This window comes from Phoenix dactylifera, chromosome 10 (assembly GCF_051530095.1).
Source record: "Phoenix dactylifera cultivar Ajwa chromosome 10, Ajwa_hap1_PhDact_Kaust_v1.1, whole genome shotgun sequence".
Classification (NCBI taxonomy): domain Eukaryota; kingdom Viridiplantae; phylum Streptophyta; class Magnoliopsida; order Arecales; family Arecaceae; genus Phoenix; species Phoenix dactylifera.
In genome coordinates this window covers 31,647,101-31,674,384 of record NC_143199.1, presented here as the reverse complement: position 1 = coordinate 31,674,384, position 27,284 = coordinate 31,647,101, and the positions used below count along the sequence as shown (strand labels likewise).

The 27,284-nt window shown below is 38.3% G+C and overlaps 1 protein-coding gene and 1 pseudogene across 6 annotated transcripts; one reads left to right on the top strand and one right to left on the bottom strand.

The window, feature by feature from the left end:
• The first annotated feature begins 569 nt into the window (after positions 1–569).
• LOC103706979 (mediator of RNA polymerase II transcription subunit 15a) lies at positions 570–26,058 on the top strand. Of its 6 annotated transcripts, XM_088706030.2 has the most exons (12): positions 830–951; positions 1,091–1,155; positions 1,963–2,071; positions 3,440–3,563; positions 6,091–7,473; positions 15,022–15,092; positions 16,345–16,419; positions 16,576–18,000; positions 19,622–19,966; positions 24,986–25,177; positions 25,255–25,343; positions 25,454–26,058. In XM_088706030.2, exons 3-12 carry the CDS (start codon positions 1,964–1,966, stop codon positions 25,653–25,655), a joined length of 4,014 nt encoding a protein of 1,337 aa, XP_088562156.2. In that variant the 5' UTR covers positions 830–951; positions 1,091–1,155; position 1,963; the 3' UTR covers positions 25,656–26,058. The 6 variants fall into 6 exon arrangements, 3 of the variants coding, with proteins under 3 accessions (XP_008789503.3, XP_088562155.2, XP_088562156.2); XR_015969512.2 differs by lacking the exon at positions 1,091–1,155 and having other exon boundaries at positions 570–951; positions 24,894–25,177; XR_015969513.2 differs by lacking the exon at positions 1,091–1,155 and having other exon boundaries at positions 570–951; positions 18,254–19,966.
• LOC149752762 (uncharacterized) lies at positions 10,482–11,867 on the bottom strand (annotated as a pseudogene).
• Positions 26,059–27,284: the final 1,226 nt, after the last annotated feature.

The following is a 27,284-nucleotide window of genomic DNA, read 5'->3' as shown; positions in this document are numbered from 1 at the left end:
ACTATTTTATTTTTGAGCTCTAATTTATTTATACTATTAGCAGAAATACTTGAAACCTTAAAGTAATAATCAAACGTCGCTTTTATCTCAATGGCAACCTTATAGAAGCAATTCCTAAGTGGGCTATCTTTCTCCACTCGATAGCAATTAATAACTTCAAAAAAATTCTTCCCACTATTAAAAGTTTGCTAGCTCTTGAATTTTTTTTTCAACTATTAATTAATTTATTATATTTCTCTTTCAACCATTTACTTTTCACCATTGGTCAAACTTAGAAAGCTCGTCTGTTTGGTTTATAGAGAAAATAAAATAATGTCTAATATTTAGTTGGAGTTTTGAAGAAAATAAAAAATAGATTTTTATAAAAATATTTTTTTATATTTTATGAAAAAAGAAAAACTATATAGGATTCAAGAAGTCCAATAATCATGGGCCGAAATTAGAGATTTTTTTAAAAAAAATTTTCTTAAGCTTTTTAAATAGAATTTTTTTTACTTATCATAAATAAATATTTTATAATTCTTTTGACAAAATAAATACTCAACTAAGTATACAGTAGTTTTTATATTATCAACCAAATATATGAAAGTTATTTTTCCGAGCATCGTGTACCCGGGACTTTTTCCGAGCATCAGCGTTAACAGGGACCTCTTTGTTAGAAACCTGGGACTAGCGGAGGGCTGTCTGCATTCCAGTCGGAGGAATCTTCCCAGTTTTCTTCTCTCTCAACGGGTTGGTCGTGCCGCTGGTATTGGCCGCCGACGGGTTTTCTCCTCCCCTCTCTCCTTCGCTGCTGAGATCTCGCCGCGGTTTGTTTTCTTGTTGCCCTTTTGAGATGGAGGCGAACAGCTGGAGGCTCGCGCAGGGGGAGGCTTCCGCCGACGACAGCGCGTCCGTCGATTGGCGGACCCAGCTGCAGCACGAATCGCGGCAGAGGATCGTCAATAAGATGTGAGTGGATACCGGAACTTTTTCTTGCGTCTTTCTTTCGATTCGTTTTAGGTTTTCAGATGAATCGGAGACATGCTTGAGTGATAGATCATTATTGGGCCGGTGGTTTCTTAAGTCTTGATACCGTGATGCTTTCCAGGGTCGAATTTTGTGTGTTTGGAATCATCCGTTGGCTACAGCAAGAAATTTTGAATCTATGGAATGGTTTCCTTCCTTCCTTTGTTTCTTGCTTTTCATTTTTTTTCTTAAATTTTGTCGGTATTGGTTCTTGTTTTAGAACATATTTAGGTGTGATTAATTTCGGAAATAGACGAATTCATTTGGAAATTTTCGCTGAAAGATGGTCTGGCTGGTGCTGGCATCTGTGGTGCACATATCGAAACGGAGATGAAACTGGTTGATTCGGGCGAATTTAATCAAGACTTTGTCAGATTGGATTAGCATATTAGATCGATTTCAATCTTGATGTGTCATCTGGGCAGAACTGTCATTATGGCAATAACAAAAGAGCTTCTAGATCCCAATAATTGCTTCTTGAGTTTCCTTAACTTGATAAGTGGAGATGGTCGAATTTTGCACTATGAATTGGGCACGATACTGCATCGTTCTTTATGTGGGAGAGAATCCATGGAGGCTGAGGTTTAATGCTGTCATTATAGATATAAAAAAGAAGGGGATGGGATTGTAAGAAAAAGCTGAAAAGAAGGAGATTTATCCCCATTGCTGGGAGGAGGGGTGCCGGGCCAACTTGCCTGAGCTTGTTAAGAAAGATATCCAAAACTTGCCCTTTTTTTTCCGACTTGATAGATTTGAAGGAATTCATGATTCCAGTCTGCAATAGGTGCGTTTGAGCTTATTCTAAGGGTAAGCGTCCTTATATATATGGACGAATCCTCATCCATGATATCTCTGCAGGCATAAAGTTTTCGTATTTATAATCTCTGCGTCCTCTTAATAGTTTCTGCATGAAATTCTACTCCATTATTAATGACATTATGGTATTTTTTGCAGAATGGACACTTTAAAGAGATGCTTGCCTATCGTGCCTGGGAGCTTAAATGAACTTCAAAAAATTGCTGTACGATTTGAAGAGAAGATATATACTGCAGCTACAAGCCAGGTACATTTGCTTACCTGAATTTCAAATTTATGTTGCAAGATGAATTATTTGTTCTATAAGCAGTTAAGCATCATTCTTCTTAGTGACCGTTCCTACAAATTTAAAGTTACGACTGCAACCATGCTCCATTATGCGTTCTGGAAAATATCTTTTGTGTTCGTCATATAACCAGAGCCTAAGGGAGACGAAAGAGTCTGCTGGAACTGGTTATCATTTTATAATCAACAGATTTTAGTGATTATGTACATGTGGAGTTCTGAAGTGCTCAACCGCAATGGATGTTTACCTGATCAGGAAGTTAATTAAATTACGCCTGTCAGGATATGTTTGTTTATTTACAAATCTTGTCAAGATAACAATCATATCAAAAATGTTGAGATTGGTAGAATTGAATAGGTTTAGCAGCAAGAACTCACAATGAATTTGTTGGTCATTTGGAATTGAATAGTGTGAATTAATACTAATAACATAGTGTCGTACAAAGATAAATATGCTTGTTTGTATACAGTTGTGATCAAGATGAGACGTCAAAATCACTGAGATTGTGGAGTTGTGGAATTTGGCCATTTGGAGTTTGAGAATTAGTGTTAATTGATACTAATGATAGGTTGCATTAGTAAAAAATGATTTTTTCTTTATTTTTCTGTCACTTTATGTTATTTCAAAGTGGATGGAGTTCATAGAAATGGTCAATTTGTCTTTCTTGTTCCATGGCTTCACCCGCGCCTTTGCGGGCATGGGAGAGGTGTGGATAAGAGATCGAAGGTTCAATTGATCAATGAAATATGAAAAATGCATGGTCTACAACTATAAGGTGCAGTTCTTACACTCTTAGTCAAATCTCAATAGAAACCTGTGGGGGAAGCTAGATTTTATGTGAATTAATGAGTATGTTGGCTATCATGATTCAGCATGCTGAGTTGGCAGTTATAGGAAGAATTATTACCTTATCACTTGTCAGTGTTTGCTTCAACTTGTCAAGAAAGAAAGGAAAAAATACCAATGTCTTGTAGCTCTTGCTGAATTTACACATATTTCCTTGACTTTAGTTTGGGTACTTGATCCACCTGATGTTGGAAGCTGTCTGCTGTTTGCTAATCTTCCACAATGCAAATCATGCTTTTGATTTCCCTTTGACTGTTAATTTTAAACACTTGATTGGAACTGTGGATGTATCATGGTAAGTATCTTTGGATAGCTTATAAGGGCCAGTCTAACTGTAGGTGACAAATCAGTATCCTTACTTCTAAATATTCATTTGCATGGTAAAAAATGCTTGTGCCTGTTTATTCCTCTCATTCTCATTAATTTGAAATTTTGAATTGTCAGCTTTCACGGGAAGTAATTTTTCTGACTCTGATATTGCAGACTGATTATCTGAGGAGAATTTCTCTGAGAATGCTTTCAATGGAGACAAAGACTCAGCATACTCCTCCAATTAATCCTTCAATGCTGAACCCCGCAGTTCCAAACCAAAATCCTACAGAGCCAGGTATTGCCTTGAAAAAATACATCGCTTCTTATAAATGCGATATCACAAAAGATCTAAAAGGAACTCACTGATCTTGTTCCATTCATTTTAGCATATTATTGTTTATTTTAAATTTGTTATTTTTGATGTATGATCGACGTGAAGCTGATAAGTGCTCTGAGCTTGTTCTATATGTGAAATATCATTTGGTGTTGCACCATTTACATTTTTCCTACCTTTGATATGGTTTTATTTAGTCTTTTTCTGTATAATTGTATAATTTATTTCCAGTGTTCTTTATTGGTATGTTTTTCTTGTTCTTTTTAGTTCTTGTTCTGTACCTGTTATGTAATAGTTCAAGTGGGTCAAGGTAGTACAATATTATCTGAAATCTGGAGCCATTTTTAATCTGGTCCAACATCGCACTGAGATTCTTCAATCTATATACCCATGACACATTACCCCCATGACCCAACTGATGAACATGGCCCAAACCCAAACTATCCAAACTCTGACTTTTTTGACCCAATTCTTGCAACTCTTGATGCATCAAGTTTAAGGTGAATATTCTAGTATTAAAAAGAGAGAAGTGACTCTCAAAGTCTTTAAACCAAGCTCAAGACTCAACCTGATCCGAGTAAAACTTTATTCTCATGGCATGACTATAGTCAAAGCTTTGACCCACATCTGACATATTTAAAGTTTGGATCAAAAAATTTACCCTGTACCTAACCCAGACTAAGAACCCTGATCTAAACCTGATGTAAACAGGTGCAGGTCGGGCAAAGTTTTGTTTTGGGTCAAGTTTTGCCACCCCTTTTGTTGGTATAAAGGACTATCTAGTTGTTTACATAGCTCAAGTTCACTAAGCTAGGAGCTAGGCTCCACTGTTCCTTTAGACTTGATGACAAACTAGATGAACAGAGAAATACAGTCTCGCATGTGCTGTAAAACTGCATAAGTGACTTGGCTTGTCAATAGCTTGCAACCAAAGGATTCGACAGACTTCCAAAAACAAAGGTTTACATATTACTTATTTTGCTCAAGTTGGTTAGTGGCCTGTACAATATTTGTTCCATCCAGTACTTACACTGGACAAGTATTAATATTGAAAGTTTTGCGAGATACTTAAAAATTTGCAATTTTGATATGCTTTGATATCTTATGATCCCTAACCTTTTCTTTGGTTTATTTGATAAAAAGCTTCTTTCTTGAAAGTAGACATGCTTTAACTTGATCTTTTTTCCCCGACCAATTTAAACCATTTTAGCATCCTATACCATGCCAAAGATGCGTGACAAATAACTAATTAGCTTGTCATATGCATGCACAGCACACCATCTAAAGAAGTCTAGAATAAAAATTAACATGAATTAGCATTGCCCTAGATCAAATTGTCAATAATGGAGAAAGGAACTCAACTTTGAAGGCAACTATCGTAAGAAACCACATCACTACTTCTAAGAATAATAAGAACGATTTACATGAATGAAGGTGAGCAAATGACAAAAGGGAACAAGGGTATTGAGCAATAAACTATGCGTAACAAGGGTATTAAGCAATAAACTATGCGTACAAACTTTGCAAGTTAGATCTAGTAGGCAATTAACTAAAAAACAGATTTAATTTGCTGATAGATTATTTTTCCCCTTTTTATGAAATCTGATTTTAATAATAATAATTTTGTAAAAGTAATGGGCTTGGGCATGTGAAATTTCACCTGCCACCTGACAATATATGTTGTTGAAACTAATGGACGAAAAGTTTCTGATAGCATATACTAAAATTTACAACCTTTTTGATGTAAAATCATTTTCCATAAAAACACACTAATGCTGCTAATTTTTATGCAAAATAGCATCGAAATGTTGAAGGGAGTACATTTTTTCTAGCAAAATCCATGCACTTTTTATGAAAAAATGAATATTGTCATGTCAATATAAAAATCCAAAACATGTCCAAACCAATTATCATTTCTTTGCATTGACAATTCATCCTCAATTCGGGGAATCCAGAGTAGGATCAATGCTCATGTCGATTTAGGGATGGTTTTGCTCCCATGTCTTTTAAGCTATTTGTGCAACTCTAATATCATGTGTCGACCTCTTTAAGTTTTATGGTAAGTCGCTTTCTTCTTGAAAGATGCCGAAGCTAGGTATGACCTATATTACATATGCTCAGTGGTGTTGGTGCATGTCTAAATGTCGGATCCTTTCATTATGTAATAATTTCTGCTTATGGACCCATGTCCGAGTGTCATACAAGTGCCCTTTTTTTAAATATTGGGGCGGATAGTCTAAAAAAAGGGTCTAGGTAAGGGTATAGAATTGATCCATGAGGTTGAAATTAGTTAGAGAGCCAGTTGTGAAATTCTTTGGACTTTGCTAAATGATACTTCTGTACTAAAGCCAACCCCTTATGGATGGCATAAAGCTTGGTAATTAAGGTTTGCTAAGGTAGGATGATTGCTCTTATGGTAAGCTTTTATTGCTATGCCACTTTCCGAAATTCTGTCAACTAACAACCACCCTGGTATCCTTGGAGCAAGTGCCTCTCGGTAACGAAGGACAATCGTTAATGACTCCCATGGTTAATCTGCCTACAGCAAGGCAACAACTTCTACCCCAAAACTTTCAAAACAACACATCAGCTGCTGTACAAAGTTCTGCCAACCTGCCATCTACACTATCATCTATCACAGGTCTCAGTCAGTCCAACATATCCAGTGTTTGTCAGACGTCCAACCTGCAGAACATGCCTGGCATATCACAGAACTCTGCAAATAGTTCTGTAGGGCAAGGTGCAACACCAGATATTTATGCCAATGCACAAAGGCAAATGCAGGGAAGGCAACAACAGCAACAAATAAATTCCCAACAGCAGCAGCAATCTCAGAATCAGCTTAATTACCAGCATCAGCTTCAACAACAGTTACGAAAACAGAAGTTGCAGCATTCTTCACTCATGCAACCGCATCTGCAACAGCAATCTCTGCTGCAGCCAACACAGCTGCAATCTTCTCAACAATCTGTGATGCAAATGTCATCAGGTCTTCAGTCAGGCCAGTCTAGTACTCGGCAGACACAGCCTACGACAATGCAGTCTGCTGCACCACCTGGCCTTCAACAGAATCAACTGAATCCAGTGCAGCAATCAGTACCACCTTTGCTTCAGCAACATCCACAGTTAGTTTCCAGACAACAAGCACCGCCTTCTAGGCATCAACAAACACCTTCACTTCAGCAACAGCCAACTCCAGTTCCTCAGCAGTCAAATTTATCATTGCAGCAACAGCAGCAGCAGTTAATGGGGAAGCAAACAAATATTTCAAATATGCAACAATCTCAGCTGCTTGGACAACAAAATAGCGTCCCAGACATGCAACAGCAGCAGCAGCAGCAGCATCAGAGACTGCCAGTTCAGCAGAATAGCCTTTTGGGCATGCAACAGCCTCAGCAGATGTTAAATCAGCAAAGTATTTCTTTACATCAGCAGCAGCAGTTAGGCCACGAAAGCAACATATCAGGGGTGCAGCAACAACAGCAACAACAACAGCAGCAGCAGCTACTTGGATCCCTTCCTAATGTTTCAAACATGCAGGTACATCAGCGCTCGATGCATATTTTGCCACAACCAAAGACAGTTACACAGCCACAGCAGGAAAACCAGCAGACGTCCTTGGCGTTGCTGCAACCACAAGGTCAACAATCCCAACATCAATCAACACAACAGCAAATCATTTCTCAGTTTCAATCTCAGCCTGCACAGTTGCAACAACAATTGGCAATGCAACAACAACCAAATTCCTTAGAAAGACCGATGCAGCAAAGGCTTCAAGCTTCAGGTGGCTTACTTCAGTCTCAGAATGCAATCGAGAAGCAGAAGCAATTTGTCCAGGCACAAAGAGTGCTTCCAGAGGTCTCCTCTAGTAGTAAGTCATGAAATTTATAAATTTTCCTTAATCTCTTGCATGCAACCAATGGATATTTTGTTATCCAAATCTAACCTTTTCTTCACATCCCTTTTGGTTGTTTTATGTTATTTGTAAGGTGATCTGCTACCCCATTGTGTATCTCACCCACTAACTTGATGTTTCATCACATTCCCAATGTTCTTGTTACCTAACACGAAGCAGGAGTGGTGAAACAGCAATCTCAATTCTCAAAAATTTAGAAAGCTAGAGAGCCTATGGAAAAATTATATAACTATGTGAAAGAAGAAATAAAATGGTACATTCACTTATATAGAGGAAAAGAGAGAGAGGATTTAACTTCAAGAAGTTGATTGCACTAAAAATAAATTGGTCAATATGCTATCAGTAATAGGAACTTTACAATAAAGCATGGTGGAAGCATCTTGAAGTGGATTATATTGCATGTTTGAGATTATTATGTTGATGTGATGCCCATCTTAGAGAATTCTACATTTGCCCAAAAGTGGGTGAGGTGGGCTACGAAATATGAATCTTATTGTGACTTGAATTGTCTACTGAGGGGACTCTTTCTGTGTTATTTGAATAATTATTAGATACTAGTTTTAATGAATCAGACCCTTTTGTCAAAGACTGGTGAATACTGAATGGTGATCATGTCTGGTTAAGGTTGGCGAGCAGTGCCAGCTACATCAGCACCTGATATTTTGCTTTCTGAGCTCTCTAATTAGGTTTGATGGATAGCCTTTTTTTGCTTTTCCTTGCCTCTCCTTAATATTTATGAGCTTCTCATTTCTTGGCCTGTGATTTCCCATTGTAACATTTTAATCTGCTAATGACTTTTACATGCATGCTCTGCTGGGTTTTCAGCAGCTGGTCTCCATTATTTGGGGATTGTAAGATATTTATTCTCTTGCTTTTGGAACCTCTTCTTCCATCTAAGGACTCGCTAATTTTCCTAAATCTCTATTGAGCTGGTAACTTGCCCTCCTTGCCTTTTTTGACTAGCTGGTATTTTTTACCTATTTCATCTGTTTTGTCTCTTGTCCTGGGTCCACTGTTTGACTTTTAGCCTCTTCAACCTTGTTATTTTTTGGTGCTTGACTGCTTGGTTTGATCCTCAACACAACTGTGTTCAGATCAAGATCCGCTGAACCGGTATCGAGACCCATACCAGTCGATGAATGGGTCAGTACGGTACCGGTTCAGTATCGTACCGACACACGGTACACTTGGGCGTGCTAGTTCTGTACTGGCACACCATTTTTTTTTTGAATTTTTCAAGTTGATTTAATTGACAAGCAACCTTTTGAACTTTTTTAATGATTTTAAGGCTAATTTTATGTTTTTTGATTTTTTTAATATTTTTTATTTTTTTTTATGTTTCTATGATTCCAGTTTAACCTAAATGATACATCTTATTGTTTTAAAATGATACAAAACATAAAATGATTAGTGAGATGTTGCATGCTATAAGAAACAATATGAAATATTCTCAAATCAAATAGTGAGATAAAAAATATAAAATAATACAATCAATTACATATATTTAGAGTACAATATACATACCAATATCTAAAATTTCGTCGAGTGGCAATGCCTCTCGTAGATATCCAGATCATTAGCATAGTCAGGAGGCATATCAACCCATCCCTCTAACCAAGCGACGTTGTAGTCTTGTATGTTCATCCCATAAGGAATGCACTCCGGGTTATAAGTACTCTCGGATCTCTCGCTGAAGCTCTGGCTCTGAAAGATGCCCTCTGGCTGTTAAATTGGTTGACAAAACGACTGTGAAGGGGCCCATCTGAATAAGCCGGCAGCAAAATCCGACCCATAAGATGCTTCGGGCTGCATAGGCTTCTAGTAGTAGCTACTAGAAGATGCCTCAGACACACCGTATCTATATCTATATCCTTATAAATTATAGGCTGTCTTTGGCTGCGGGTAATAAGATCCAGTAGACGACTCGGAACCTGATACATTTATCGATCTTACTCCATGTGCGAGATCATCTGCAACTGCATCGTGTCCGTCTGAATGATCTCAAGGAGCTCGTCTCCTATATGCAATCGGATCTTCGTGGGTTCCACCAGATCGTGCATCGTGGTTCCTATCCTGTGCAGCATGCATAAATTGGGACTCACAAATGAATTGAAGACCACCTTGCGTCTTTCTCATAAACGGCGGTCTCATGTCCTCCACTTCCTTTCTGGATAGCAGATCCATGACCACCAGAACTGCTGTCTCTGGTTTCTGAATCTAAGTGAATTGACTCTTCCTCGACACTCTTCATTGGGGCTGCAGGTGCCTTTTGTTTTCTTTTTTTTGTGTACCGGATAACTGCCTTTTTATCCTTCATGCTACTTGTTGCCTGCTTACTCTTCATGCCCATCGTCTGGCTATATTAGGAGCATAGTCTGCCATACTGATCGATACGAATCGGTACGTACCGGTATCGGACGGAACCAGTACGGTACATCTGTATTTTTTGGTTCCGACTATTCACAATCCGTACCGTCTGTACCGACCTCAATTTTTTTGGCTTTTGGCCCGAACCTGCCGAACCGGTACAATGCTAGTTTGGTTTGGTACGGTACCGGTACCGTATCGGTACCGATGCCCACCGATATGTCGATATGGTCGGTACAACGGACCTTGGTTGGGAGGATGTATGCCGCCCTCTTGACCGGGTAGTATAGTGGTCTCGTCTAAGCATCTCTCGATCATATCTCTGAGAGGATGTCTCGGACAAGGAGCCGTGGTGATCGGCTCTTCTGTGGCTGTGACTTATAAGCTGGAAGGATGCGTGGAATACTGCTCTCTATCCATTGTTCTGCATCGATCCTAGCCTTGTTGGCTACGAAATTGGCCGATCGTGGAGGCAATTCTCGCTCATCAAGCTCTGGCTTTTGCCGCTGGCCAACAAGGCATCCGATTATAGGATTATCCTCATCATTAACAAAAGCACTATGGATCAAATCTGTGTACTTCAGCTCCACTTTCTCTTAAATGCACTTCAACCTCAACCTCGAATTGTAGTGAATATATACAAGGTCGTTGAGGCGCTTTGGTGTCAAACGGTTCCTCTACTTGCTATGGATAAGGGCAAAGGTGGATCAGTTGCGCTCACAGCCACTCGAGGAGACTGTCTGGGAGAGGATCCGAATAGCAAGCCGCTTAAAATTTTTTGCGGACAAAACAAAATGAATCCACTATTCGGCCGCAAAAATATTGAAGAAATTATATATAAGATAGTACCATATTAGTAACCATTAACACCAGATAAATGTCCTTCTAATGTGTAATATACCTGGATTCATATTTTTCTTACTTACGACAGCTGCCGAGACTTCAAAGCTATTGGTGTTCTCTCTAAATATTTTGGTCTGTAAAAAAGAATCGTGTCGTGTTTGTACCAAAAAAAAGGAATAGTGTTGTAATATGTTAATAATTGAAGATACCAGTTAATTTGCACGTCACTTAAGTTAATCTACCTCTTGTAGACATAGGGCCGCAACTTTTGGATCAGGCTCCATATTGTAAATCACATTACGTAGAGCGGCAAGAAGTTCATTATCCATATCGATTCTAGCTACGATGTACTGACATAGATGGTTCGAATAGTATGCTGCAGATAGAGTTCGTTATTGTCCCAGTAAAATGTACAAGTACAAGAATAGTCTAATTTTCAATATTTTTGTTTACTTATCAGATGTAAATTTCTACTCATCTGGTAGTCCCACCATTGCTCAATAATGTCGATATACTCCTGGGCATACGTCGAATCTGCCTCAATGATCTGAATCTTTGCCATCTCCATCATGTAATACAAGAAGCCCATCTGGGGGTACCTCTCGTTGTCCACGATCCGAAGCACTTCATTCAATGGTCTGATAGCCTTCACTATCGTAGTGGCCCGCTATTAGAATGTCTACCTCGCACCAAGTTCTCGACAATGCTTCCTTCAGTGCCGGCCCTCACATATCTCCTTTTTTACCACTCGAGACTGATAAACATCTGACATATGGCTGTCTTTTCTCAAGAAGGCTATCAAATGCAACGTAGCTGGTAGCAAACCGTGTGACTTTTGGTCTTAAGATCTCTTCCTCTGCATACCTCTTCATCAGTGAAAGGATCTATGTATGGTTATAAATATATCCGGTGATGGTTTGGGTTGTCTCCACTGTCTGCTGTACCCTACGAATCTTTGTAATGTCCATCAATATGAGGTCGATACAATGTGCAGCACATGGGGTCCAAAAAATATGGGGTCGCCGCTCCATCAAGATCTCCCCGATCTTATATTGTGGCTCATTATCAGTGGTAATCTACACGACATTCTTCTCTCCTACCTGATCAATCACCTCTTCCATCAATTTGTGGATGTACATGGCGTCATGCACCTGATCAGAAGTATCAACCGACTTGGAAAAGAAAATCTTCATATCACAAAATGTCAAGAAGTTGATAATGCTTCGCCTGTTAGGACCGGTCCAACCAACACACACCGCTGTCAATCCATATATAGGTCACTTGCTCTTGTATGAGGCAATCTATTTCTCTAGCTCATTATTGTCAAGAAACTCACTATAGATGTCCTTCGGGCCTGGAGGATCTACATCAGGACCAATAGCCTGTATGGCAGAAATAGTAGACCTATAGTACGTATTGTCTGTCATATTCACTGGAATGTGGCTGAAGTGGAATCGGAATCTAATAGCTCACTATATATCCTTCTTTTTATCCTTCTTCAGCATTGTGTCAACCCTCTACTGCTTCAAATCTCTGCTGGAGAAGGCATATAGATCTAAATCATGAATTGCTGTTCCTGGTGGAATATCTCTGAATGGCTCTTTTTTGCTATCAAAAACTCTTAACATAGATGCAATACGGCCATTGCCTTTGCTGACAGCCTTTCTGACTAAGAAGGTCCTCCTGAACTCTGGATCTACCCTGCTGCTCGTAGAACTGAAGTCCGATTCGTAATATGAGAGCCCAAATTGAGCTCTATGCCTTGCCACCTCATCTTGCTACCACTGATCATCTAGGCTTGCCTACATGGCAGCCTGGATATGTGCCTTGTCATCTGGAGCGGACGCCTTCTCTGACTCTCTGGAGTGATAGGAAGGTGGCTCTACTGCTCGACGGTCTACCTCCGCCTTCTTTTCGGAAACCCTCTCCGTCGCTGCTTTGAAATCAGCGAAGTATTTTTTATTAGCTGCTGAACTTTCTGTGGATATTTTTGGCACATAGATATGTCGTAGTAACTACTAGCTAAGTGCTGCTCCAACCTGGTTACCTCTCCTCTCTTGAACTCTGTGTTGCATCAGTTGTACTTCCAATTGTGCCAATCCGAGAGCATTTGTCCATGATCTTAACTAATATCACGCTCTGGCTTCTTTTTCCTTGATGGCTCTATTTCTGCAGGTTTATCAAATACGTCAGTTTATCAATTATTTAAAAATATCAAAATTTCATTATGATAAAGATATTTTTTTACATAAAAAATACATCTGATTTATCTAATACATAATATTAATTTTTTATATTTTTTATTTATTTATATATTTTTAATAATTTTTAAATTTAAGAACATGTTTAAATATCATAAATTCAAAATAGTATGTTTTCTACTTCAGAAATTACTTTTGAATTATGTAATACATACTACTAATTTTTTACATTTTTTTGGTATTAGAAATAATAATCATGACACGCCACAGGGGATCAACCAGCTTAGAGATCCAGTCTTTCAAAATTTTGGAGTTGGTTTCAATCCAAATTTTTCTCGACCCGGATATATTTTTACTTAATTTTAAATTTAAAAATAATTTTTAAATATTAATATTTTGAAAAATTAATTTCAGCTCAAATCTATGTAGAACCTAATAATGGATGCTATATATAATTTTTTAGGCCCGTGGGCATGTATCAAAGGCTACTTATTTTTCATTTTTTTTTAAAATTTAAGCTTAAGTCACTGTGCGCATGATCGCATCAAAACTTAAATAAATGAATACCAAATTTTGTCGGAGAGTAGCTTGCATGCCCCTAAATACGCTTCTAATTTTACATTTTTTTAAAAGTATTATTTTTAATATATTTTTTATTTTTAATCAAAAAATATATTTCTAATTTTTTAGAATTATATATAATCTGAAAATTAAAATTTTTTATGTCATTGTGTAGATTATCCATAGATCTACAATATTTAATAAAATCAAGCCCAAATCAAAAATGTTGCATGATCTTTTTTTATTTTGCAAATTTCGAGCTATTTTTTCAAGTCCCCCCAAAATAGTAGTAATGAGATAGGGAAGAGGAAGCACACTTTATTTAGGTTTAGATATTCCTTCAATCGTGTTAAATCGGTATGATTTTCGCTGTGAGAAGAAGGGAGAAAGCTCTCTGATTTAGAAACACAAAGGATGTTCGGAAGGCGTTCTCGAGCCTTTCCAACATCCTTTTGTCACGAAACAAAGAAAGAGGGAGGGGGCTTGGTTTCGAACCAGGTCGACTCGGTGCGAATCAGACAGATTGCATCGAGTTCGAAGGGAAGCAGCCGGTTCCGAGCGGTTTAGGCCGGATCCAGGCTGGTTTAGGCCTTTTTCGGCCGGTTTCGGAACCAGTTCTGGCTGATTCGGAGCCAGAACGAATCCAATAGGCGAACCGACCCGGTTTCCTACCAGATTGGTTTGGTATAGGCCGAACCGGATGGTTCAGTTCAGTTCGGCCTACCTTGGTTCAGATCATTACTGTCTTTCTATCTTGGGTTTTTAGTTTGTTTGTGCCAACGACCATGCTATATGGTTAGCTATTCTCCATGCATGTTGCAAAGGTCTTAACATCTGGGGCCTTATTGATGATTTGTTTCTTATTTCTTACTCGTCTACAATTTATAATACTGCCTATAATCCATAGCCAACATAACTGGCGCCCCAGGGATCAAGAATAACAGGTGTTTTGCCTTTTCTATTTTGAATTGGTTATTAATTGCACTGCAAAGTATATTTCCTGGCACATGCCTGCAAATTCTATTCAATTATACAAGATTGTGCATTTTGTTGTCTCATTTTCTTTATGTGCTTGTTCTTCTATCATGCCTTGATCCATGGATGAGATACATTCTCTAAAAATAATTCACCATTTTAAAGAATCTCTGACATCGCTTATGCCATGCTGAACAAATTGCGCGCGATAATGTGTAATGATTTGAGAAGGCTAGCGTATCATGATCTGATAAGCTGACAGGCTTGCTTTAAGGATTTCACAAAGTTTGAAGGGCAAGCGTTCTTCATTTGTAAATAATTGCATAGCAATGTGTCATAGTTCCTTGATTCCTTCTTTGTTCCTTCTACATCATAAAAGCTAATTTGAAAAGCCTTAGGAATTTTGGTTCATGTAAATAATCTGTTCCTTTGTCTAAGCTGATTTCAATCCCACTACTTGAAAATTGAAAATATTCTTACCAAATGATCGAGTTATAGGCTGAATTCCCGTGTATATTTTTATCCTTCATGATATAGGAATCCCTTTTTTTTCCAGCATCAGTGGATTCAACAGCTCAAACAGGACATGCCGGTGTGGCTGATTTGCAGGAGGAGATCTATCAAAAGGTAACATCAAAACAATTTGAGTCTTCATGCATTATATTCTGTTCCTTCTCTGTAATTTTTTGATGTAATTTTCTTTTTTCACACAAATTCTGAAGTTGAAAGCTTGATTAATACCATTGTGGTGAGTCAAGGGGTTGAAATTGGGGGCTAAATCAGCACCAAGCCATCCACGGTTTGAATTCACTAATGATTTTCTAAATGCTAACATATATTGTCAACCCATATAGAGGCTAAAAAGAGAGGCTAATGTTTCATGTTTGATTGCTTGATACATCTATACTGATTTTGAATAACCATTCTTGTATATCTGTTTAAAATAATTTGGAAGCATCTGATATCTCCATATCTAATTGTAATAAGTAAAAAAAAAAAAACAAATATCCCCTAACTTTTCATATTGGCCCTTATCTTTGGAAATAAAGTTTTAAGATTCTGACTACTCTGCTCTGTGCTGTATGTTATATGAAACTCATGAACTTGGCCCTGTTGAACAACTACCTTTTTTATAGTCCTTTAATTAATACAGCCCAGCTTGGCATGTTCTTATCGCTTAAATTTGTTTTTTTCATGAAATGTCAGTTAACTTTTATGTTAAACCAGGAGTATAATTACTTAAAGATCAAGATTCTTTTGGCAGCTCATAACATCAGTAGCACTTCCTAGAAAAGCAAGCAGAACATTCTACTTTCCTCCTTACTCTTGTATAATTTACAAGATGACTCAAAAGAAAGTTGATGGATGGCCATGCATGGGATGTATGTTTTCTGATATGTAGTTTTGTTGACGATTTTGAGTCAAAAAACCTCCAAGAAAAATTTAGGAAGAGAATGACAAAATTAAGAAGTAAACCTAATTGTTTGGGGAAAAGCTAGGAGGAAAATTTATAAGCCCTGAGGTTGAAAAATAATTCATGAGAGGTTATAACTCTGTCCAGCGTCTATAATATTTTCTGTTAGTTCAGATTACGTTATCTGATGACAAATAGTGGCATCAAAAATTTTTAGACCCAATTCACCATTCTTTTAAGTGTATCTACTGAGAAGTGACAACACGAATTGAAGTCTTATTTCTCAATGTCAATAAACATTGGTAGATCTTATCATATGTTCTTTTGGCAATGAACTTTATGTGCTGGTGACATAAACCATTGGGTACATCAGCTCTATAGCTTCTATAATTAGAATATAAGCTACATGTATATATTCCTGTGAAGCTTTATCATTAATATTTTCATTATATTCATTGATGACAGATAAAATCCATGAGGGAGATGTACTTTGCAGACCTCAATGAGCTTTACCAAAAGATTGCTTTGAAGTTGCAGCAGGTTCTAATATCTCTTGTGAATTTGTTGCACGGAATTTAGATTTTCTTTAAAACATTAATTGAAGAAGTTCTTTTATTAAAAACAAGCTTCTGCTACCTTTCTGATGTGGATAACATATGTATAATGTATCTATCTTGGTATTTGTATTGTCCGCAGCATGATGCTCACATACCGCCTGCAAAGCAGTCAGAACAGTATGAAAAAATGAAAAGCTTTAAGATAATGTTAGAGCGGACTTTAATGATTCTACAGATCTCAAAGAATAATATTCAACCTGGTTTGAAGGAAAAACTTCCTCTGTATGAGAAACAGATTGTTAGTTTTCTAGCTTCCAATAAAAAGAAAATTGTACCATCACAACCACAGGGCCAGCAACAATTCCAGCATCCTGGTGGACTTGCTTACTCATCCCAAGTTTCTCAACTGCAGCAGCATGACAATCACCCAAATCAGGTGCAACACATGAATTTACAAGGTTCAGCAACTTCAATGCAGCCAGCCGCTGTGACTGGCATGCAACATGTATCCATGCCTTTGCCAACCCACTCTGGTGTTCCAACAACCCAGCAGAATATCGCAAATGCATTACAGCCTGGTTCTAATTCGGATTCAGCTCAAGGCAGTTCATTTAATTCATTGCAGCAGGGTGCTACAGGCTCAATGCCACAAGGTGGTGGGGGATCTGGGCCAAGTACCATTAATGCACCTCAACAGACCAATGCCAAGGCTCTGTCAAACAGCTCTATGAATACATTACAACCTAATGCTAGCCTTATGCAACCAAGTTCTAACACACTACAGCAGCAGCATTTGAAGCAACAGCAGCAGGAACAACAACAGCAATTGATGCAAACTCAGCAAATGAAGCAGCAATTTCAACAGCGCCATATGCAGCAACAACTGCTTCAGCAACAGCAAAAGCAGCAATTAATGCAGTCGCAGTCATCGCTTCAGCAACAGTTGCACAAACAACAAAAACAACAACCAGCACCGATGCTGGCACACCAAATTTCACAGCTTCACCAGACAAATGAAGCCAACGAGTCAAAGGTAAGACCAGGGTTAGGCATCAAACCTGGTCTTTATCAACAACATTATTCTGCTGGCCAGCGCCATGGATATTATCATCAACAACTGAAGCCAAGTGCTTCTGGTGCTTCTTTTCCAATTTCTTCGCCGCAAAATCTTCAAGTCTTATCTCCTCAAATTTCCCACCATTCTTCTCCTCAAGCTGATCAGCACAGTCTGTTACCTTCTCAAGTAAAAGCTGGAACCCCTCTGCAATCAGCTAGCTCACCCTTTGTTCCATCTCCTTCCACTCCCTTGGCCCCATCTCCTCTACCAGCAGATTCTGAGAAACAGCTTTCTGGGATCTTATCGCTTGCTAATGCTGGACATGTTGGACATCAGCAATCAGCTCTTGCACCACCTCAAGCACTTGCTGTTGGCACACCTGGCATATCATCCTCATCCATTCCAGCAGAAAGTACCAGTCCAGATGGAAATCAGGCTAATGTACCAAGTATAGCTCCTGACAAAAAAAGTGCATCAGAATGGCCTCTAGAGCGCTTAATTAAAGTGGTTAGTCATCCTATTTACTGTTTTTTCTTTCCAAGTTATCTTATGTAGAAATCTGTACTAATCAAGTATCATCACGTCTGCTTCCTCTGGAAGGGGTCAACTGTTAGATCACATACTGCATTGCTTAGATTAGCACAAATTTCTTATGTAGTTGTTATTGAGCTACTACATTTTTTGCACAATATAAAACTTGGGTCTTGCTTTGTTCAAAAATTCTTGTTTATCTGACCTTTATTCTTTACATCTTCTATAGGTGTATATTCAATTGAAAAATTGAACCGTGCAGAAATGCACAAGTTCATCTTATACAAGGATATGAAAAATCGCAGCAAGGAATGGTATGCCCCATGTACCGTCCTGCATTCCAACATTCTGGATGCAGTGCGTCTGATTTAAAGTGGACCACAGGGGTAAAACGGTTATTTGGGCCCAATAAAGCACCTATCTCACTTATATGGTGCACAAAACCTTGTTCAGTGCTAATTCCATGTACGTGAAGCAACAAGGAAGGAGGGGAGGAATGCGAACTCCCCCCTCCTTTAGCCGACTCTGCTCCCCAGTCCCCTGGCTCCATCCTCAACTCTGGCCCACCCCTGTTTTTTCCTATTCTGGTGTCCTGTAGCCGCCTTTTCTGGTGCCACTGCCACCCTGGCCCTACTTCTGCTTGTTTTAGTATCCTGCAACCTCCTTCTCTGGCTCCATCCTACATGACCCATGGGGCATCCCAATCCCATTTTCTGGTTGGAACCTTATGGTACCAGTGGTACTGTCCCTTTCCGCTAATATTCAAATCCATGATCTTATATGCTGTACTAAAGAAAGACAATAATATGATATCATATAATTTTTAAAAATACAAGTTCATCATAAAATTTCTGCTTACGTTCTTGCAAGTATTGAAATTAAGGTAGAGTTTGGACTTCTTAGCTACTTTACTAAATTGATGTATCATCAATATACATCTATCAGTTCAACTCTTTTTTGATGTTATTATTGAGTTATATGAAGTTAAAAAAATAATTTTTAGATTCTGATCATTTAAATTTTTGGAAATTTGCGCTGTAACTTGCTGCATTTGTTTCTTGTAGGACTACAACACAATGGTATTGACATTTAAATATTTTTTTAGTGTTAAAAGTTCTACTTAAAGAAAATGAATGTAATCAAACCAAATATTGGCAATTGATAGGTTATACAGTAACCCAAAGAACATTACAGAAATTGATCCATTTATACAAGTTTAGTCAGATTATTGTTTTGGGTGCAAATATGAGAGAAAAATGCATTCATCACTATTGAATCAATCCAGTCTTGCTTTGATCATGCTGGATAAATGAACATGTCATAGATTTTTTTTTTTTTTTTGTTTGCATTCTCCTGATCCCGAGATTTGGTTACATCTGATCTTATTAAAGATAATTTAACATCTCTTCATTTAAATATTTGGTTGTGAGTATGCATGATGCAGTGTATATTCTAGAGTTCAATACTCGGAAATACCCTAACACTCGTGGAGTGTATTGTCTAGAGTTCAAGACTGAAAAATACCCTAACGCTCGTGGAATGTATTTTCTAGAATTCAAGACTCGGAAATACCATAACACTCGTGGAACTCTTTCAGGTAAAGTCATCATCTCCGAAGGCTCTGAGCTCTGCCATTAGTGATATTGGATCTGTTGTTAGCATGATTGACAGAATAGCTGGTTCAGCACCTGGCAATGGTTCTAGGGCTGCTGTTGGTGAAGATTTAGTTGCCATGACCAAGTGCCGTCTGCAAGCTAGAAACTTCATGTCACAGGATGGAAATGCTGCAGCAAAGAAAATAAAACATAACACAAGTGCCATGCCCTTGAATAATATGTCATCAGCTGGCAGTGTAAATGATAGCGTCAAGCAAACTTATGGTCTTGATACATCTGAGTTGGAGTCAACTGCAACATCTCGTGTCAAGAGGCAGAAAATTGAGGTACATATCATCCAGATTATTTCTTGAGTACGACAGTTATTCAGTTTGTTTTATTGAGTTGTTGGTGTATACAGTTCCTGTTATGTGGGTTTGATGATACTTTGTAATTTTAAAGTCTAGCAATAAGCTTTTCTATCAGCTTCATACCATGAAGAAGTGTGCTTATATACAAAATTTATATACTTTGTAGTTTGAAAGTGTGGAAACATCTACTTTTGGAATACTGCTTCTCAAGCATGATGAAGTTTAACCACCCTTCAATTTAACAATCTAAGTCAAACGGAAATCATACAATAGTAATCTGTATATGTGTAATATTAATTTGATTACACATTAAATTTTAAATATTTGGTAAAAGGTTCAACTTAGAAAAACAATGATGGGCTATCTAAACCAGAGATCCATATTGTTGATCATAATCTATTCCATTAATAATACCTAATAATAATGTATATATCTTGCAGGTTTCTAACCTTTGCATCGTATGGGTGCAAAAAAGACAATTTTAATAGCACGAAAGATGTTTTGTTATGATCTAAGCATCAAAACCTGGTTAATTCCAAATATACATGTTTTAAAGTCAGATCATGATTTGTATTTTGGATTGTCAATTTATTTGCCTTGTTATGTATTCTAGAATATTGGCATAACTAGTACCTTCATTTTTTGCTTGCACGAGTGAGATACCGCTAAAATATATTATTTTTAATTTGGATGACTCTTCATTAATTTTTGAACCATCAAATCTTTTGTCAAATATTTAACTTATGATACACATTGGGTATACAAAGATAACTTTTTTGCTGATGGTAAAATTCAATGTTTGTGGTTGGAAAATAGGAATCTAAACCATTGGGTATGTTTTAAAAGACTTAAAATCATGGTATGCTGAATCGGCCCGTACGGGCCGGTACGAACCGGTCCGGCCAGCTACTGGTATGCTGGAGCCGTGGAAACCGGTACGGGCCGGTTTCTGTACCGGAGACGAAGAAGACGAAGAGGAGAGAGAGCGCGGGAAAGAGAGGGAGGGAGGAGACCCGTAACCGCCATCGGAGAGCCGCGGAGGGGCGGGGGAACCTGCGGGGGCGCGGCGAAGGCCCCTCCGCGGCTCTCCGATGGCGGCCATAGGTCTCCTCCCTCCCTCTCTTTCCCGTGCTATCTCTCGTTCTCTTCTTCTTCCCTGGCTCTGGCGGGGAAGAGCTGGCCAGTTTGTACCGCCCGATTCCGGTACAAACCAAAACCATACCGGTCCGGTTGGCGACCGGTATGCCTACCGGATCCGGTACGGCGGACCTTGCTTAAAATACTAATGCACAAAAAAGCGTATGTTTTTGAGGCTGTCAACCCATGAAGCAAGTTGTTCATTAGTAGTCCATATATTGGAAGGCCTTGATGCATAAGCAAGAGGTATATATGTATATATAGACATATGAGAGGCGGTCTAGAATCCAGTCAACCAGATTTTAGATCAGATCTGGTTAGTCCTTGTTGGATGATGGGGGCCTAACACCTATTATCGGAGCCATTGATGTGATCTATTAGCACTGAATTGCTTACGACCCGCCAATGCATCAAGTGGTCGAAAATATTTTAGATCTTATAGATTACATGAAACAATTTAGATTTTCATGTTGCTACCTTTGCCATGGGAATTTGTAGCAGGTGTACACTACTCCCTTTACACCCCCATGTATTATAATTGCACTCATAATTATGTGTGTGTGCATGCGCGTCCCACATGCATGTGTGTAGGTATGTATGTAGCCCAACAACTCCATATGGCTATGCCATCATTTATACCATCCAAGAAAACATAGATAATTTAGTTATTGTAAATTATCGTATTATTTTTCCATGCTCTGAGAGATTTGGTAATTTGAGATGGCTGTATGATTTTGACTATCTGATCTTGTTGTGTGGTCAATGGTATTATATTTAACGTTGTTTATTTGGAGCTTGGTTTAGGAACACTTAACGGATTGCTTATTGAAGATGCTATATGCTATTGGTGATGGTGGTATTTTTGAAAATGCTTACTGTTCGTGTCTTTCCCATGCTTGTTTTGTCATGAATAAATATACCAAAATTAAGTGTTATTGCTACGTCCCAAATCCGAGACATAACACGACCATGCTATCGAATGGTACGGTCCACGGTAACATGAAGCCAACAATCATAATCTGTATAAAAAATCCATCTCAAATAAAATATAACAAAATGATCAAAATCTATTGTCCATTAAACAAATAAACGAGAGCTGGTTCAGAGCGACTAAATCCAAATTGAAATATCAAACCCCACAATCTCAAAATTAAAAATGTCCAACTATAAATTCGTAGTTTATTAAAAATACTAAAATTTTTCTACAAAATTGCCAAGCCTGCTAGCGCGAACTCCAAACCTGGACCTTTCTTTTTTAGTGCCCTATTCGTCAAGAAAGAGAAAATAAAAAGAGATGAGCTACACAACTCAGTAAGTAAATCTTACACTACTTTACAGATCAAGTATAAGTTTTTGCATGAATTGATACATCTTATAGAGAAAATAACAACTATTGCAAGATAGAATATATTTCATACTACCATATGATAAAGCAAGTCATAAAGTCAATCATGCATGCATAAATCATCAGATATTTCATAAACATGGTTCCAAGTATATAGCATAAATAAAATCATAAATTATTTACCTTTTAACCATGTCAGATCAAGTTGCTTCTCTCAAACTAAATGCTAAGGTCACTATTATACTTGTGATAGGGCCGTGATTGACAACATACCAGCTACTATTATCCGTTGGCAAAGTCGTATGCTAACTACTATTACTTGCTGGTGGGGTCATATGCCAACTACTATTATCCGCTGGTGGGGTTGCATACCAACTACTATTACTCGCTAGCAGGGTTGTATGGAACTAGCTTCGAATATCGATCTACCCAACTTTCAGGGACTATATATGGCTATCTAAGAGCCTTTGTCATAGTTCTTAGAATAATTTTTCTTAAATCATACTTAAATCATATTTTCTTGAATCATACATAAATAAATCGCTAAAGGGCTCTAAAGAGTTCGTAGTCCATAGTTAAACCTTAAAACAATCATGAAATTATTCTTTTCATAAAAAAATACAATTTTTCATAATTTAAAGTCCATAATTCTTTAATTCATAGAAAAGTCATTAGCATCAGAATATTCATGGAACCAATTTTTCATACCAAATCATGATTTTCATAATGTCATATGCTCGATCCTTAATTTAGGAAAATATGATATCATTAATGTTTAATATTATTTTCGTATTTTTTTATAAAGCATGAGCATGAAAAATATGCGAAAATTTGGAAACTAATAAGAAGTGCTAAGTTACTTATCTTTTCCTCCTTAGACCTTCAATTCAATAGGTGAACATGCTAAAACCTATTTACAATATTAAAAGTGAAATTAATTTTCATTCAATGACTTGATGGAATTAAAATACAAGAAATAGAAAATATTGGGCGGATGACAACGTTCAACAACTCTGGGTGGGTGAGGTCTAAACAACTCGATCAATGAATTGTGAAGCATGGACTCGCTCAAGGCCAAGATCGTTTAATAGAGTTCATTAATGGTAGGTTTCAGGGATACTTAACAAAGTCGGGGTGATTGGTCGATAGGCTGCCTTGGCATTAGGGCAGTTCAGGGCCTCTTTACGAGGGTCAACTCGGGTCCATAAGATAGGAGATGGAACCCTTCATTGGGGTCCATAGATCTGCTAGAGAGAGAAAGAGGGAGAAAGAAAAGATAGAGAAGACAGAAAAAGAAAAGAGAGAAAGAAAGGGAGGGTCTTCTCTTTCTTCTCTCTTCTTTTTTCTACCTTTTTTTCTTTCACTAAACAAGGGAAGAAGAAGAAGAGGAAGAGGAAAAAGGAAGGGGTGGTGGTGGTCAGGCATGGTGGCAGTAGGTGGTGGTGACAGGTAGTGGAGAGCGGCCAGCGATGGCATGTGGCCGGCCCAACAGAAGAGAAAGGGGTCTATTTGATAATGAAATAGGGGATAGGGACTTGGCATTGATTTGATGCTAGGCTGCTCGCCGGCAGCCACGATTTCCTCCGTGGGAATCACAAAGAGGACCAAAGGAGCTTGGCAGGGGGTTCATCAACCAGAAATAGTTGCGACAGCGGCCAGAAAAAGGAAAAGAAAACAGCCAAAACAGCGGTGGAGCAGGGGAGATTAAAAAGGAGGTTTCTTGGTCGATTTTCGGCCAATTTCTCGGCTGGCAGGGGGTTATATCACTGGGTAGGATGAATAAGGGGGAGCAGGGCTCTTGCCTACTCCGGTGAGTGCCACGGCCCCGATTTTCGACGGGCATATTGACGGAAAGCCGTGGACTCAATGGGAGCTAGAGTCTTCAAGGAAGAAAGAAGGAAGACTCCCGATAAGAGTCTTCTACCTGCCACGTGTGAGGCATGTGCGGGGCTAGCAACAGGCTAAGCCCATTTGGGCCGGTCAAGGGGACCGGGCCTCGGGCTGGCCTTCACATTATTTTTCTATATCTGCATTTTAGTTATCCATTCTTTTTTTTAACTTTTCGTATGTTTGCTACTTTTTCCAAGTTCTGGATTTTTGCCTCTAATTGAATTGTTCCTAAAGGCTGAACCTGTCATTATGCACCGAATTTGCTCGTTCAATTGACTCCACTAGCAGTCATAGGTATTGGGCATTTAAGGGTCAATTTGTGTATTGTGTTTTGTGTTGTCAATGTTGATTGGAGGTGTGATGTCTCTCTGTTTTATAAATAACAAGAGAAAATGAATCAGAAAGATTTTGAATGGTTGAAAATTTTAGGAGCGAAAGGGGAATTCCAGATGTTTTTGATAATGTCATTGATCAGTACATGCCATTTTCTGGATGGAATTATGCATAATTACCAGTTTGCGCATCTTGTAGATAATGCTTTAATATAGCCGCCCCTGGGAGCTGTTCAGAGCATCAACATCATCAACATCTCAACATTATTGAATTGATACATCTGACTGCAGGTAAACCATGCTCTACTGGAAGAGATTAGGGAGATAAATCAGCAGCTAATTGTTACAATAGTCAACATAAGTGAAGAGGATGCTGATTCAGTTGCTGCTGCATCAGATGGAGAAGGAACAGTCATCAAATGTTCTTTCACTGCAGTGGCTCTCAGTCCAACTTTCAAGTCACAATTCGCTTCATCACATATGGTAAGCTTGGCGGGGATAGAGTTACATATGTGCTTCTAACATATATTATTTAGCATAAATTATTTTGCTTTATGCAGAGCCCAATTTTGCCTCTGAGGTTGCTTGTCCCTGCAAACTATCCAAAGTGTTCCCCTGTTCTCTTAGACAATCTTCCAGATGAATCAAGGTGGGATGTAAAAATTACATTATGTGCTTATTGGTCGAGGCAATCAGTTTCATTTAAAAGAAGGTTAAAGTTTAAACTGACATGTAGCTCTATTACATTTGGACTTGCAGTGGAGAGTCTGATGATCTGTCTGTCAAGGCAAAGTCAAGATTCAGCATATCTCTCCGTGGCCTATCACAGCCCATGTCGCTAGGAGAAATGGCGAGGAGGTGGGATGCTTGTGCACGCAAAGTCATTGCAGAATATGCCCAGCAGACTGGAGGAGGGAGCTTCAGCTCGAGATACGGTGCTTGGGAAAACTGTGTTGCTTGACCAGGCCTCAACTGATGCACAGATTTTTCTTTTTTTTTTCCAAGGTTCCTTTTGTAGGCTATTAAATTACTAGCTCGGTGTCTTGTAATTAATCATTCCACAATATATGCTGTTCTGGAGTTGAAGCTGCAGATCCCTGGACCCTAATTTAGGGTCCAAACTAAAAGCACAGTTGGTATCTACATTGTTGATATAAATGTTATGCCAACGGTATGAAGCATCAGATATCTATGCAATGGTTTGTAATTATAACATCTCCACCATTGGATATAAAGGCTCTATGTATGCAACCTTGAGCGGTTGCGTGGAATATGAACTTGTGAGCCTGTTGCATATGATGTTCACAGTGGAAGAACTTTTGTTTCAATTTTCTGTATCGATGCAAAATGGGCCTGTTAATGTTTGTCTGTGCATGATATTTCCATTTTCGCCTTTCATTCCCAACTGATTTCCTTCATATGACGCACCCTGTTGCTGTCAGTTCGTTCACATGAGAGAACATTTACAGTTATTTTGAGAATGAATTTTTGAACTGAAATGCCTGAAGCAAATTAAACATTAAACTTTGCAATGTTCATGCTCTTCTCCCTCAGCTCTTTAATTTTCTCTGGGGTTTGCCCTTTCAAGTGAGACTTGGAGTAACTAAACTAGCAAATTGCAGATAGATTCCTTGAAATCACTAGGATACATTTGAAGAGTTATCGAGGGAAGTCCTGCTTCCATTTGCCGATTTTACATGGAGTGAAGTTTGCTGTTTAGCTGGAACTGATGGTGGGAGTTGGTTTCATTCTAAGAAATACTCATGCTGAACTTTTCCAGGGTTTGCTCCTAGGCTCCTGCCACCACAACACATCACTGAGGCTAAGGAGCAATAAGGTCGTCTCCTGATAATTCTGATAGGCATGACGTACATCCGATAAGCATGATATACATTGTGATGGATGGTCATATCCATCATCTTTGATTGTCCATGGGAAGTAAAGCAGTTTGAGTAATGTTGAAAATAAACCTACCTGTTAACTATCAATTTTTTTATGCAAAACATCAACGATCCAACCATTATGAGAGATTAAGACTAGACATGACCACCAAAAAATTCATTTGCAGCTGCTACTTGGATGCACCATATTTTCGCATATTTTATCTATCATTCACTTCATGGCAAATGCAGCCAACACGAGATGTAATTATTCCTTTTTTTAGCATGCTCCATCTTCCGTTTACCTCATTCTTCAAGAGCTGAATGTCCATAGTATGTTTTTAAACAGTTGCAGATTACTATGCTGATAGTATATACATTGATTACATGCATTATGAAGAGCCTTTAATATTGTAATACATGGAAGGTCGCATCTTGATTGATAATGCATTTATTGCTATGATTCATGCTGATAATTATTTTGCAAGAAAATACATAGTACATTCTATGATTTGTAGAGGAACAAGTTTTTGAAATGTAGATGCATTCCAATTTTTCAATTTGCAGACCTAGATAAATTTATTAAAAAAAATTGTGTTATGTAGGGCTAAGTAGGAGAATGTTAGATTTGATCTAATTTAAGTCGATCCGGATGTGGCCTCACTAACATGACACCAAGATTTAATTATTTATTCATTTTAGTTTGATTT